The sequence below is a fragment of the Trichomonas vaginalis genome, chromosome V (assembly GCF_026262505.1).
Source record: "Trichomonas vaginalis G3 chromosome V, whole genome shotgun sequence".
In the NCBI taxonomy this organism is placed as follows: domain Eukaryota; phylum Parabasalia; order Trichomonadida; family Trichomonadidae; genus Trichomonas; species Trichomonas vaginalis.
The window spans coordinates 1686504-1702139 of record NC_067207.1 but is presented as its reverse complement, the minus strand read 5'-3'; the positions used below and the strand labels follow the sequence as shown (position 1 = coordinate 1702139).

Genomic DNA, 15636 nt, shown 5'->3' with positions numbered 1-15636 from the left:
TTAATCGATTAATTGCTTTGAACGTTGAATATTCCTGTTATCAGAAAATTTGTGAAGTTTATTCAACTCAACATATTTTCAATTTAGGTATTTTAGATGCATGCATTTTGTGATTAAAATTGTTATTGAGATTTGCCATTGAAGGCTTGAGTTGAGTAAATTTACGATAGAAAATGAAATTTTAGAATTGTATTTGTATGTATATATGGATAAAATTTTTAGGCGTCCAACTTAAAAACTATCAACGGTTTTGAATCGTTTAAATGAATTTAAATTTTATGATAATTAGTTATGATAATTGCATTGCATGGAGTATTTTGATATAATACTCCAAGATTTTATTTGAATTTTTTTATTGGTGTTAATAATTTCATCAAAATTTTTAAAATTGAATGACTATCTCAATTCAATTATATACATTTGAATTTCTTGTCAATAATAATAAAATATAATACAATTAAATAATTTGAAATAAAACATTTTAAAGATTTGAAAAATTGAATACTTCCATTCCTTTCAATGTATAACCTTTCAATAAAAATTTTGTTGTTCAAATTCTTTAGCAAATACGATATTCAGGAACTTTGATTCAAAATTTTCGATCACGATAATTTTCACAATTATTTTTCATTTAAATATTATTGTCTGATATCGAAATGCTTTATCCAATGTTAAAATATTTTTTAAAATGATTTCACTTCTCAATAATCCTTTTGAACTGTAATATTCGTATTGGATCAGTTAGTCTTAATTTGCCTTTTTTGCTATTGCAAATTTCGACATCAAAACATCTTTATAAAGTTATTCCAAACACAATTCTCAAGTTATTTCCAATATTTTTAATCGAAATCATTTGAAAAAAAATCGATTTTTATCATGTAACTTTACAAGGTGTTACTGTGTCACTATCGCATTAATTATTGATTCATAATTTTAACTATGTTCAAATAATATTATTTTTGGGGATTGTGTTCGAATTTTGATGTTAATACGAAATGGCTTCTCATATCAATTCATTTTCTTCATGATTTTTAATTTTTTTTTAATAATATAATTTTTACTATTTTTTTCAATTTTCGCATTTAATTCCTAAATTTTTAAAATAATTTAACATGAATTCCTATTCCATCGTTATTAGGCAAACCCAAATTTTAGCTAAAAGTGACAGGGGAAAAAAACGTTTAGTATTAAAAAAAAAGACCGATGAGAGCTTCGTTCGAAATATAGAGGGAACTGAGAATGCGCAACCATTCTCAGGGAATATTGGATGCTATTCCCGTTCCCTCTGTATGGAAAATTGAGGTTTTCAAAGGGAGTTAAAATAATATCAAATTTATACTAATTTACTTCAAAATACAAAAGTATTTGACAGCTAAAATTAGTTACTTTAGCAAGCCTATCAATACCCTTTTACGATTATTGCTACTTTTTCGAAATAAAAGTAAAAACAAATTTATACTAATTTACTTCAAAATACAAAAGTATTTGACAGCTAAAATTAGTTACTTTAGCAAGCCTATCAATACCCTTTTACGATTATTGCTACTTTTTCGAAATAAAAGTAAAAACAAATTTATACTAATTTACTTCAAAATACAAAAGTATTTGACAGCTAAAATTAGTTACTTTAGCAAGCCTATCAATACCCTTTTACGATTATTGCTACTTTTTCGAAATAAAATAAATTTATTATCAAAAACCTTTTTTTTCTTAGTAAAAATAAACGAAATTTTTTACCTTATGAACTTTTGATGGAAATATGCAAATTTAAAATAATAAAGAAAGCCGCGAGCGAAGCGATCGGCTTAGTTCGAAGATTTTGATTCAAATCTTTGCTGATCTGTAATTCGCGGAAGCCGCGAGCGAATCGAGCGGCTTAGGTCTAAGATTTTGATTCAAATCTTTGCTTATATTCCTTAAATTCTTTATGAAACTCGCAACAGTTCCATAAAAAATTTTAAATTCTAAACTGTCGAAATTACCGATCGGTAATCACATCCTTCACGGGTGTGTCACTTTTTACAGGCGTGTCACTTTTAGCTAAAATTACCCCGACTCATCGTTATTATAGTCTTTATTCAAGAAATAGATCAGAATCTATTAATAACAATTTATATTGAGCATACATAATCACTCTTTCCCATAGTTCTCATTTCCATTAACATTTGGAATTCTTTTTTTATTTATTATTTTTTATAACATAATCTTCCATTTTGGGAAGTTTTCGTCATTGAAATTATCCACACCCAGCAAAATTATTTGATTTAAACTGCTTTTCGTCTTATATACTACCCAGATTTTCCTTACTTTTACCACTCCCCATGTAATTTCTGGGGAAAACGATAATTCATTTTTTTTATGGATGAATAGATCGTTTTCCTAGAAAGGACCTCATATCTCTGGCTAAAAAGAGTGTCAGATCCTAAATAGATTATTGATCTAGTGTACAAATCCAATAAAAAGCCTATTTTTTTGGCTTTTTTGGTGCTCATTTTTTCGAAGATCTACATGAATATGGGGAAACCATCGGATTTTTTTGGTTAACCCACATCTTCATGTAGTCTGGACTATCTTTCCTAGAAGGACCTCTTTACGGGTGTAAAAACTCATAAAGTTCTCAAAAGATTCATTCTCGATCTCCATGCTGAAAGAATTTACAATAAAAAAGAGATCTACGCATCAAACTACAGCCATAAATGAACTGAACCCCTAAAGCTCAGCTCTTAGTTTATCAAAAACGTCGAAATCCTTCTCATTGCAATCAAATTTTCTCAATAACTCATAAGAAAAATCGAATTTTGATTAAGCCGATGTTATAGGTATCACAAATACTACAAACTTGAGCAATATCGAAATTGCCAGCAAAAGTTTGAAATTGCATTGCTCATATTTGTTTTGTAAACCAAAAATCTGCTTATATTATTCATTAATTTTTTATATATTATTCATATACTTTAATAAAAACAATACTATTTCACCTTAAAAATGAATTTCATAAGTCAATATTATTTTTTTGAAAATGTATCAATTTTCGATTAAAACAACATGAGAATAAAATTTACGCAAAATTATTTTAAAAAATGGTTTTAAAAATTTACAATTGATTAAGAATAAGATTGCAAGAAGTTTTGAAGTTTAATTTTAAGAAAAAAAATTCGGATATTATTCATGGATCTAAGTAATCTGATATTTGAGTATCGGCACTATGCATAAAACATATATTTATAGTTTTTTTGGAGTTTTATGATTTTAAATATATTCAAATTTGGCAATCCAATAGATTTTAAAAAATAGGTAAATAAAAATAGATTACATATGCAGCAGATTTAGAACATGAAACAAATCTTATAGTGACCCAAAAAAAATTCATGATCCAAAAAAGAAAAAAATTGGCTAAATGGGAATCAAACCTTGGCATAATGAATCATTATGTCGGATGTTTCCACTACACCGGCAGTTCGAAAAATACCCTTGGTGGTTCTATTTAATAGCTACTCCCAACGATAGGCGGTGTCCCCAGCTTTAGAGAGGTGGTAAAAGTAAGGAAAATCTGGGTAATACATCTTTTTCACCAATTCGAACAATTATCGCTTTTGATGCAAAATTAAGCAAATATAAGGAGTTTTTAATTTCTCAGACAGGTTGTTGTAATAACGATAATGAATAGAATCCAAAATTTTCAAAATCCTTTTTGCTTTAGAAAAAAAAAAATGGTCGTTCTCTGTGAGGAATCTGCACAGAGGAAGCGGCTTGCTTTACCTCCCTATGTGAGAGAAGGCGCCGTAAAAACCATGAAACTCATCAAAGAGCAACTTCTTTCTAAAGTAACTGGACTTATTTCAGAAAAAGATCCGTCCATGGTGTTAGACTTCTTCCAAAATCTCAAAACATATCTTGGAACAGGCATAGACACTCTAGATACTTCAGAGCTATACTTTCTTATTGATAACTTGACGAAATACATTTTTAGAGATGAATTTTATCTCCCGATTCTAGTTTTTGTTTCAAATCAATATTCATGTTTATTAGCTCTTGCAATAGTCAACGATTGTTTCGATATTACTCTTGATTGGCAACCAATTTACAAACTTATTTACAAATACGTGATTTCAAACTCAAAACTAAGACCAGATATTCCAAATCCCATCGTTAACATTAACTGTGGACTCATCTCTCTCGTTATAGACCTATCCTACTTCTTTGATGGAAATGAAGTCGATAATATCATTAATACTTTCAAGGAACACATCGTTCACCCCAAATCAGGCAATGACTCGAACCATCTCATACTTCTTATCGCTTTATTACCAGTTACAAGAGCAGATCCAGAATCATGGATAGAATTCTTCTTCGAACAATGGTCACATTGGCCTTCCATGGATGCAGACACTATCTTTGTATCAAAGCTTTCCATTGCATTCCGTTCTGGCAAGAAAGCGAATTGGTCTAAGTACATTCCATTTATTTTCCACAGACTTTCACAAAACATCGGTGTTCCTTTGCGAAGAAACCAAAGTGAAGACGGAAACAGCAAAGAAGACAACTTCTTTTCCGACGAATTCATGAACTTAAAAGATCCAACAGTATCACAGAAATCATATGCAATAATTATCATCAGTTTGTTGGCAACAGAATACGCTGATGAAGTGAAAAAACATTTGGAACAATTATTACATTCATTGTTACCACTTTATCTCCCTGATTCTTCAGAATCTGATGAAGAGCCAATGGGCGCATACAACTTCATTGACTTCCTTCTTCAAAAGTTTTTGAAAAGACTCAGTAAACAGAAGAAACCAAATTTCGAAGGCCAAAAGATTTCTGATGAAACAATTCGATGGTTCGTTAAAACATTTATCGAATTGTTCGGAAAAGAATTTTACTCTTATTCCGACTTTTTAAGGGAACTTCCTTATTTTGTACAAGTCTGTCCTGACATTTCATTACCATATTTTTTTTCGATGGGAGAACAATTATCCCAATATTCACATTTTAGAAGAAGCGCCGCAGTTTGTTTCCAATTAGTTGCACCTCTTGTTTTCCTCAAGAATTACGAGGTTGACAGATTGATTGAGAACACAAAATCATTCGTAGAAGATATATCTTCAAATGATCCTGATCTTTGCATAACTATTTTTAGTATGTATATCGAAATATTTTTGATGTGTGATATCAAAAAATATTATGGAATTGACTTTATTATGACACTTTTACGAAGATCTGTTGAATTTGCAGCTTCATGCGAAGGAGAAGATTTAAAGTCAGCAATGACAAATCTTATTGCAATGCTCTCTGCTTTGAAATACCATTTGAAAGATGAAATTAAAGATGAAGTCGAAAAATATATTGCTGAAGTCTACACAACATTACCACGTTCATGTATTGCACCGTTTATTGATGAATTATCACCACTTTCGATGGCCAAATCATTGCTGAAAGAGAATCCAACAGACAAAGACATGAAAGTGCTTTGTTGTTTGATAAGAGATTCCCCTATTTTCGATGTTTTGAGTACACAAGAACTTGCTGATTTTCTCATTAAAATGGCTGAAAAAGATGATGCGAAAATTAAGAAATTGAGTTATTCTTGCGTCAAATGGTATCTTAGAAGTTTTGTTTTATCATATCCTTTCGAAAACAGAGTTCTTGGTCCTCAAAAACTCACAGAACAGTTCTTGAAATGGCATGAACCTTCTGAAGAAGAATTCGACACAGCTGTAAAATACGCAAAATTTTTCTTCGAAAAGGCTAAGGAAATTTTCAATAAAGCTAAAGGAACAAAGAAAATCGAAAGCATCAAATTCGTCCATGCAATTATTAATGGTTTGTCAGGAGGTGTAGATCCAGCTTGTTTAGGAGAAAACAGAGGTTTCAACATAATTTTCCAGAAAAATAACACTTCAAAGAAAATTTCTGAAGTTTTTGTTGAAATTACTGATTGGCTTTTGGAGAATTTAACTGAAGAACAACATCCTAGTGTACAATCAAAGATAATTAACACATTATCTGATTGTTTCGCTCCTTTGGATGAAGTTGCCAAAAATTCTGAAGAATTACAAAAAGGATATCATGAAGGATATACATATTACAACCTCAAATATATACTTGATAGAGATAGTTGCATGCTATCGAATATTATTTATCTCTTTGCTGTTAAAGAATATGCGAATTTGCTTGCATTCACACAGTTACCTTATACAACATTCCAAGAAAGGATTTACGAAAAAATAATGGATTTCGCAGCTTCTATTCATAAATCTGTATCAGTAAGTGTAACTAATTTTGTTGTTGCCTGCCAGATTTCAAAGAATTTCCAACGTCAAGTCAGTAAATTCTCACAAAAAGCCTTCAAATCATTCGAAAAATCTGTTGAAAACGGTTCGAATTTGTCTTCTTCTTCGACTGCTGCAAATGTAATGGTTATGACGGTTTCTCATTCTGAAAACGGCTTTGACAATGTTACAAAAGCATTATTATCACTTTGTACTCCAGTTCCAAAGGATGATTCCGGCGAAATTATCCACTGCGCTCAGTATCATTTAATTGATGACTTTGATATGGGAATTTTCAGCAGAGATACAACTTATGAAAAGAAATTGGAGTTCATCAAGAAACTGATTTCCAAATCAATGTTGTATCCAATGGATAGTGACATTGAAATTTACACAATTTGGATTTTGAGGGTTATCGGAAATGGAATATTTGACACAGAACTTGTCAGTTTCCTTTTGAAGCACATCACATCTCCTGAACTAAGAACAAGATCTTTCGCAATGCAACTACTCTTTTCAACAATGGAAAGATTAATTCCAAGAATTAAAGTTGCTGAAAAATTGCCATTTGAGCAAAAAGTGACAGAAGAAAAATCTGATCAAAAAGTGACAGAAGAAAAATCTGATCAAAAAGTGACAAATGATCAAAAAGTGACAGATGAAAAAGCAGAAGATGATTCAGCAAATAGAGAAGTTAATTGGGATAACTTTGATAGTATAGAGTTTGAAGATAATAAGCCATATATTGGATATAGAAAGAAAGGAGTTATTTTGACTCCAGACATTTACAAAGAAAATATTGGAAAATATTTCGAAGAAAGAGTTTCAGAACGTATCCAAGTCTACAATTTATTGAATGAAACATGCAACAACGAGGCATTCATTAAGAACACAACACAAACAATTTCAGATGTCAGAGATCACGAAGAATTTGACTTCTTCCTTGAACATATTTCTACTTGGCAATCTTTGACAAGATTGTTTGGTCCTGAATTTGCGATCAAAGCTCTCAATGTTGCAAAATCATTTATAAATAAATTGAACACAGAAATTGTTCAATACACAGGAAACGAACTGATTTTCGGAGTAATTACAGGTCTTTCCAATTTCAGCAGCAAACAAATCAAACAAGTTTATGATAAACTTGCAGAAGTTCTTTCTAAATCATACGAAATAGATGGCGAATTCAAATGGTCCGAAGCTATTTCTTTCTTAGTTATAAGGAAAGATCCAAGAAGATTCTTTTGGCTCAGAGAAATCCTTGAAAAGATTGAACCTCCTTCCAATTATTCATTGACAAAGAAGACAAGAGAAAAAGTTGATCTTCTCAAGAGTTTGATTGTTTTGTGTTCCCATGACAAAGAATCTCTTTTATCTCTTTTGCCAAGATTCACTGAAATCTTTGATCCAAAGTGTTTGAGTTTAGATTATTCCAGGAAACTTGTTGTTGGATGTTCTGTTGATTTCCTCATCCAAATGAATTATTTGGATCTTCACGATGAAATTGAAGATTTCTTCTACGAAAACATCATGGCTTGCGATGATGATTTCATCTATGATTTCATTCAGAAAGCATTTACTGATGCAGCTGGATTAACTTATTTCCTCTATGACTTAGTTGCCAATAACATTGAAGCAATTGTTTCTGATCTAGAAAACAAAGATCCAGATGATATTGATGAAATGCAGATTTCTGTTTTGACTCTTTTAGATGATAATCCTAAAATTGATAGAGCAGAAATACAAGAGCTGTTTGAAGGCATGTTGGAACAATTCGCTCCAACACCTGATCTGCATTGGAGTACTCAATGTATAAGAATCAGTTTGGTCATGCCATTTATAATGAATAATATTTATTTGATTGACCCTGTTTTGATTCAAAATTATTTGGAAAAATACATCATCAAATTCTCGATTTTCTCAAATAATCCAAATGTCGGAGAAGCAGCAATGTTACTCCTTAAGAACTGCTTCAAGAACATTAAGTACTTCGAGCAATTAAAGAGAAAGTATGTTGATGAATTCCGTGAAAAATTGTTCCATCCTGATCCAATTGTAAAAAGTGACAAAAAGAATTCGAAGAATAAATCGAAATCGCCACAGAAGAGTCGCATGAAGAGGGATGACAGTGAAGGACAGATTGTTGACACTAGAATCGGTCCTATTCGCGGTTTGATGGCAATAGCCCTTTCTGAAACTATTGTTGACAAAGTTTCTGATGAAGTTATTGATGCAATGACTGCAATCGTTGATGGTTCAGAAATTAACCAGAATTTGAACCAACTTTGCACTCGATTCTTCTCTGCTTTCTGGCAGAGATACAACGATAACTTGACATCTGAAGCAGCAGAAAAACTCTCACCATTCATCTTTGCAATCAAACCAACTTATATTGCATAATTTTTTTGTTATAAATTATATTAGATTTATATTTTTTGAAATGATTCAGCATCTTTTTTATTTCTAATTATAGTATCGAGCAAAAGAATGATCAAGTTCGAAACATCAACAAAATCTGTTTTGAGACATATTTTGTTAGTTTTTGAAGTCTGTAAAAAAATATTATTTGAAGAATTTGATTTCGACCAAATTTTGTTCAATATTTGACCAGGTTGAAACTTTACTAATAAAACATTCTGATAGGTTCATCATCCATCAAACCTAATGTCATAAAGCCACTTTTACCTACTAACATTCGAAGATCTGTGGAACCTCTCATAATAAATTCAAACCAGAAGGTAAATTATAGATAATGAGCATATTTATAGTTTAAATGTATATTTTCTGCAAGTTTAGATATGAACAACATTTCGCAATTTTTTTCTCGATTTTTTAGATAATCGGTGATTTTGTTGGTGTGCTATATCATTTTGGCGTGTGAGAATTCATTATTACCCCGAAATTCATTCTAGATTTATTGTTGGAAAATTGATAAACTCCGATCATCTCAAATTTCAAAATAAGATAATTTTATATAATATGCAAATAACACTATTTTTAAGCTTTCATTTGTTTTGTCACTTTTTAGAATTCAAATAATTATTCAAATAAGATCATGTTTTTTCATATAATTTGTTTTACCACATTTCGCAACTGCTCAGATATGAGATTCTGCCGTGAGAATCTGTGGAATGTTACAGAAAACACTTTTTCACTTGCAGAAGCAAAATATTCAAATCAAATTTTTTCGGCAAAGATCTTAAACAACAACCAAGATACGCAAAATGTCCTCAAAATATCGAAATTACACGATAATGGCTTTCGATTTTTTGTAGAACTCCCAGATGAAAAGTCAAAATACAGATATGACATTTTTCACGATGATTTAATTGTCAATAAATCAAAGTTCACTGATTTAGATGATATCTCTTACAGTACTGATCATTCAGGCAATCATTTCTTAAAATACGATGATTTTACGATCCAAATCTCTCCAAATCCACTTTCAATATCTATGAAAAAGGGAGTGATGAACTACATTGATATTTTCTCCAAAGATCCCTTCTTTGTAGTCGAAGATGGCAGTTCTGTTCCAGATGAAGTTTGGCAAGACAAAACAGAGAAAATACCTCATGGAAAGACATCGGTCGGTATCTCATTTACTTTTGATAGTTCAGCACAATTATCTGGATTATCCATTGATAATATGACGCTAGATATTGAAGATACAAAAGAAACAAGAAGATTCGCACGAGATGCTAATTTAATACTGCAATATTCATTTGTTCCTTTCCTATTTGCCCGTGGACACAAACTAGAATACGTTCCTGCTGTTTTTTGGATGAATCCTTCTGATACTTTTTATTCTGTTCAAACTAAGTCAATATATCGCAATGTAAGATTACTATCAGAAGGTGGATACATTGATTTCGTTGTTTTCATTGCAAATTTCACAGAACTTTTCAAGCAATACACAGATTTAACAGGAAGACCTAATTTACCACCGGGATGGGCTCTTGGTTATCATCAGAGCAAATGGGGATATAAGAACCAAACAGAAGTTGAAGAAGTAATGCAAAATTTCACAATTTCTAATATTCCTTATGATGGGTTTTGGTTAGACATAGATCATCTTGACCATCAAACACCATTAACAATGAGCAGCGAATGGTTCGACAATTCTTCAAAATTATTTAATAAATTCAAAAATACAAAAAGAGGACTCATAAGAATCACAGATCCTCATATGAAAGTCGATGCTGATTACGCTCCATACAACGAATGCGTCGAAAAAGGATTTTTGATTCAATATAATAATTCTGAATTTCAGGATTGGTGCTGGCCAGGAAACAGTGCTTGGCCTGACTTCCTCAGAAGCGATGTCAGAGATTGGTGGTCTTCTAAGTTCACTTCAGATTTCGGATATCCAGAAAACATTTACGCCTGGAATGACATGAATGAGCCTTCAACATGGACCAGCATTGATAATACTCTTCCAAAAGACTCTCTTCATCTCAACAATACGATAGAAAATCGTGAAATACACTCAATTTACGGTTTATCCATGACAGCAGGCACTTTTAAAGGATTTATGACGAACAGACCCAATAAAAGGCCATTTGTTCTTACCAGATCTTACTTTGCCGGTTCACAAAAGTTTGCATGGCATTGGTCCGGCGATAATTACCCTACATGGTCAGCCTATCGCCAATCCATTGATTCCCTGTTGACTACAAACATAAATGGCATGTTCTTTTCAGGATCAGACCTCGGCGGATTCATGGAAAACACAACCGACGAATTACTCTTGAAATGGTTCCAATTAGGATCACTTTTATATCCTCTGTACAGAGAACATTCGCATACAGACACAGTACATAGAGAACCATATCTTTTCAACAACACAGATTTAGATATGTACAAAAGTCTCAAGAAAGCGATCTCTGACAGATATTCCTTTATTCCTTTCTTTTATACAGCAATGGAAGAAACTGTTCGCACCGGAATTCCTTTCGCTCGTCCTCTTTGGTTCGAATTTCCTAAAGAAGTTTTTGAGAAAAACACTGCGAAATATCAACCATTAGTTGGCGGAAGAATGATGATTTGCCCTGTTTTAGAAGAGAACCAGACAGAAATAGAAGTAGTTAAACCTCCTGGCAGATGGTTCAACCTTCGAAATGGCAAAGAATTGACTGAAGACACGAAATTCGATGTCAACAAATATGATGACATTTTTGTTTTTATTCGCGAAGGAACAATAACTGCGAATTATTCATCGATAGGAATGAGTGTTCATGAAACTGTTGATAATGAAATAACACTCATTATTAGTGTAGATGAAGACATGAATTCACAAGGAACACTGTATTTCGATGACATGGAAACATTCGATTACAAAGAAAACAAATTTTTGAGAGTTAATATGAGTTTCCATCCGAATGAAATGAATATTGAAGTTTCTGGTGATTACAAGAAGGAAGTTATCTGTAACAAGATAATTATATACGGTCTAAAGCATGCTCCTTATTTCAGTATTGATGATTCGAAAGTTTTGTTTGATGGAGTTGTTTGTTACATTTCTGAACTGAAATTAAATATTGGAGAAAATCACAACTTTAAAGTGGACAACAACAGTAAAGTTATACTGATTTCTACTGTTACAACTGCAGTCATTTTGATTATAATTTTGATTGTAATCATTGTTGTTTTCACAAGAAGAAAACAAGGCCCAACAACTGTCAATTCAATGAATGATTTGATGGACGAAAAAGTTAGTAAACAGAATTAAACAATGCATTGTTTTATTTTATTAAATTATAAAAACTATATTTCTTTTTAATTATCATTAATGACATATTTCCAAATCAACAAGAAAACATAAATCTCCTATATGTGATTGAAATTGAATTGAACAATATTTTGTGAACAAACACCAATTACTTATAAAAAATAACTGGTGTTCCTAGTAATAAATCTGAAATCATAATCAATGTCAATAGATTGGCTAAAGAGGACATTATATCCAATGTTATAAGATATCAAAATCAAAATAAGTAGATTGGACAAAGACAATCTCGAATATTACAAGTTATTATAGTCAACATCAATAAACGCTTCATAGAGATATTCTTAGTTTTCTTGGATTTTATGTGTTAAGGAGACTTAAACTATGTAAAATATACTTTAAATTTTTGAGATTTTTTAGCAATGAATTTGGTTATGCAAGATTGGAATATGCTAGATGAAAATGGTTTAGCTGCTTCAAATAAAAAAATAATTTTAATAAGAAATAAAAAATATTTTATAAACAATAATAGAATTAGTCTGCAACAATTTCAGAGAGATCATAAAACTTCATTTGTATTGGCCTTTCTTCTTCCAATTTCTTCATCTTGAAATTGAAGACAGGTAATCCGATCTTTTTCCTGTCTTTGTCTGATAACCAAACATGAGCTTCTTCAGATGAAATTGGATTCGAAAGAATCTTCTTCAAGTACCTCAATCTGGATGAAATCGCAATTTTAGACACTGAACTAAACTCTTCATAGATATCCTCACCTTTTACATATTTCTTTAACAGCAATTGATCATTCTTTTCATCCCATAATGAATCATTTTTAGAATACTTATTTATCTTCTTGAGATATTTAACAATTAATTCTTCCTTTTCAATAGGAATAATTCCCATATTAACAATGTCTGACTGTTTTGTTACTTCTTCTTCTATTTCTTGTGATTTTGGTTTTTCTATTTCTGGAGTTGGTTGATCTTTATCATCAACAATTACTGGTAATTCTTGATCAACTTTTTGTTCTTCACTTTCTTCTTCTTCCTCTTCATTTTTAGTGATTTCTTCTCCATTTTCATTTAGTTGTTTCTTTGGTTTAATTAATCCATGTCTTAATCTGTTTAATCTATTAATCAGACTTCCACTTGTTCTTGTTGGGAAGAACCACAAAATCTTCAACCATTTGTCTCTTTCGTTCTTATATCTATCATAAACTCTCAGTAACTTGTTGTCTTCTTGTGGAGACCATCTTTGTTTTGCAGACAAATTCGGATCAGTATCAGGGGAATTCAGATTTGCAATTTGAGGAAGCAGAATCTTCTTAGAAGTAGTAAATTTCATTTGATTCTCTTCAATGAAACCGAAATCTAAATTCGTCATTTCATCAAGAGCTTGATTTTCTTCTGATTTATTTTCATTAGTTTTATTTTCTTCATCAGCAGATTTTGTTGAATTAGCTTCTTCTGATGATGAATTAGGTTTCTTTCCTAAACCTCTTGTTTCTATTTTTTCTAAATAAGATTTAGGGAAAACTAAATCAGGACGAGATACTTCTCTATATGCTTTTATCAGTCTATAGAATCTCATGATTAATGTGTGTTGATTGTAATTTGGATTTACTTGCAAGATCTGTTGCCAATCTCTTTTATTTGTTGCCATCATGTTAATGAATTGTTGTTCTCTTTCTCTTGGCCAATGTTCCTTCCTTTTGTCTCCTGATGTATCTCTTTTTTCTTGTAGTTGTTGATCGGTTTTTTCGATTTTCAAAAGTTTCTTGACTCTTTGTTTTAATGATATCGCGTCGACATTCGGGAATATCTTCTTGTAACACGACCATTTGTTCTTCACTTCGTATATACTAAGATATACTTGCATCAATAACTCTTCAGGAATCTGACTAACTGTCATGAAATCTGAATATTTCAATGCTTGGAAATGTTTTGACTTGAACATGATGATATTATATGCATCCATGTACATTGTTTTTAATTCTTCTTCTGTATGAGTCTTATAACGGTCTTTCATGTAATCCATTTTCTCAAATGGAGTTCCTCTATGGAGAATCAGCTTCCAGAAGAATCTCATGTCTTCTTCAGTGAACTTAAATGTAGTTTCAGGTGGTTTTTCAACAATTTGGGCCTTTGTTTTGTCTGATTCTGTAATTCCTTTATTTTTTGAACGTGATGATAGATTATCAAGTGATAGTTGCATGATTCTGATTCTAATTTCGTACAATTTGATATCAGGGAATGCTTCTTGAAGAGTTGTCCACTTATTATCTTTCATTACATTTTCTTCATAGAGAGTAGTAAGCTTTTTGTCTTCCTCTGGGGTCCATTCATGCTCCTTATCATTGTCTTCGTCATCAATTTGGCTCTGGCTCTTTAAAACAGACAATATATGTTGTTTCATAGATAAATATATGGAATCTTGGTTTGGTTTAGGATAATTTACTACTTGTAATGCTGTTTCAGATGGATGGGGAATGGTTTTGTCACTATCGGATGTATTTGGGCTTTCAGGAGAAATTTCATTTGAATTTTCTTGAGAGCTATCATTACTTGATTCTCCATCATAAAGTCTGATTGCATCTTCGTCACTTCTACTGGATGATTCTGTGATCTTTGTTATTGGCTGAGCAAGTAAATACGAAATCGCAACTTCGACATCATTTTTGGATGCAATTAATGCATTCTCAACATTGGTCGGTGAAAAATACATATCCGTTAAAAAAGCTGTATTCCTTTTGAATGAATCATCCGAAACAATTTTAGAATCGGATACGGGAGGTGGGATGTCGAGATTGATTTTGGCTGTCACCTTCAAGTCAGATGCTTTTTCAATGGTCATTTCTGGTTTTAAAGGGATATCTTCATGAAAAAGCTGAATTGTATGAGTTGGGATCTTTATCGCATCTGATATCTCTCTTGTGAGTTCCTCTACAGTTACATCGTCTTTCAGATCGAATTTAAGCTGCTTCTCGTATGGAGCAGATATCGAAATCTCCATTGTCAGATCTTTAAATTTTGAAATACTTGATCTGTTATTTTTTTTCAAAATTTTGATAAAATATTGATGATAACATGTGTACGAGCAATGTACCTTTTTTCAATTAATGTTCTTGAATACAATTCAATGGTTACAATACAAAATTCAAGAACTGTTATAATAACATAATAATATAATTTCATTTACCACTATTTTTAATAGAACAAAATTTGAATTCAGTAAGTAAATTTTCAATTAAATGTATCCAAGAGAATTCAATTTTTGTGAAGCAAAATTGAATATTGACTCTTTCTGCGCTATAAAAAATAGCGAAATCGTGCTTAATGCGTACTTTTAGGTGGTGTTTCCATTTTTCAAACCTTTTTCTGATCTTTTGTTCTGTCGTAATTACTTCATATTTGATTAAATTTCCTTTATAAGATGCTACTTTGTATCTTTACTTTCTACACAATCTCCCACAAAGACAGTATAATCGATAGTTTATGGCTTAGACAAGAATCTGAATTTGTCAAAAAATTCGATCAGCTAAAGGCCTTATTTAGTGAATCAATATGTAAGTAAACTAACCAGTAGCGATTATATTGTTTTCGAACGATATCGGAAAATATTTTCAGAAAAAAATTATTT

The 15636-nt window shown here is 31.4% G+C and overlaps 3 protein-coding genes across 3 annotated transcripts, besides 3 other annotated features; 2 read left to right on the top strand and 1 right to left on the bottom strand.

The window, feature by feature from the left end:
- Positions 1–1137: 1137 nt before the first annotated feature.
- Positions 1138–1167: a terminal%2Cinverted (terminal inverted repeat of MuDR-3_TvMULE3 transposon ID:TVAGG3_0262380).
- Positions 1138–2058: a mobile genetic element.
- Positions 2029–2058: a terminal%2Cinverted (terminal inverted repeat of MuDR-3_TvMULE3 transposon ID:TVAGG3_0262380).
- A 1523-nt stretch (positions 2059–3581) lies between these two features.
- Positions 3582–8713, top strand: TVAGG3_0262370 (proteasome activator complex subunit 4 family; the record flags this gene model as incomplete). The annotated part of the gene is made up of 1 exon (XM_001583059.1): positions 3711–8672. The coding sequence occupies one exon, from the start codon at positions 3711–3713 to the stop codon at positions 8670–8672; it is 4962 nt and encodes a 1653-aa protein (XP_001583109.1).
- Positions 8714–9102: 389 nt separating this feature from the next.
- TVAGG3_0262360 (glycosyl hydrolase) lies at positions 9103–12072 on the top strand (the record flags this gene model as incomplete). Its single annotated transcript, XM_001583060.1, has 1 exon — positions 9376–12000. The coding sequence occupies one exon, from the start codon at positions 9376–9378 to the stop codon at positions 11998–12000; it is 2625 nt and encodes an 874-aa protein (XP_001583110.1).
- Positions 12073–12447: 375 nt separating this feature from the next.
- On the bottom strand, positions 12448–15014 carry TVAGG3_0262350 (homeodomain-like family; the record flags this gene model as incomplete). The annotated part of the gene is made up of 1 exon (XM_001583061.1): positions 12532–15009. One exon carries the CDS (start codon positions 15007–15009, stop codon positions 12532–12534), a length of 2478 nt encoding a protein of 825 aa, XP_001583111.1.
- Between the last annotated feature and the right edge of the window lie 622 nt (positions 15015–15636).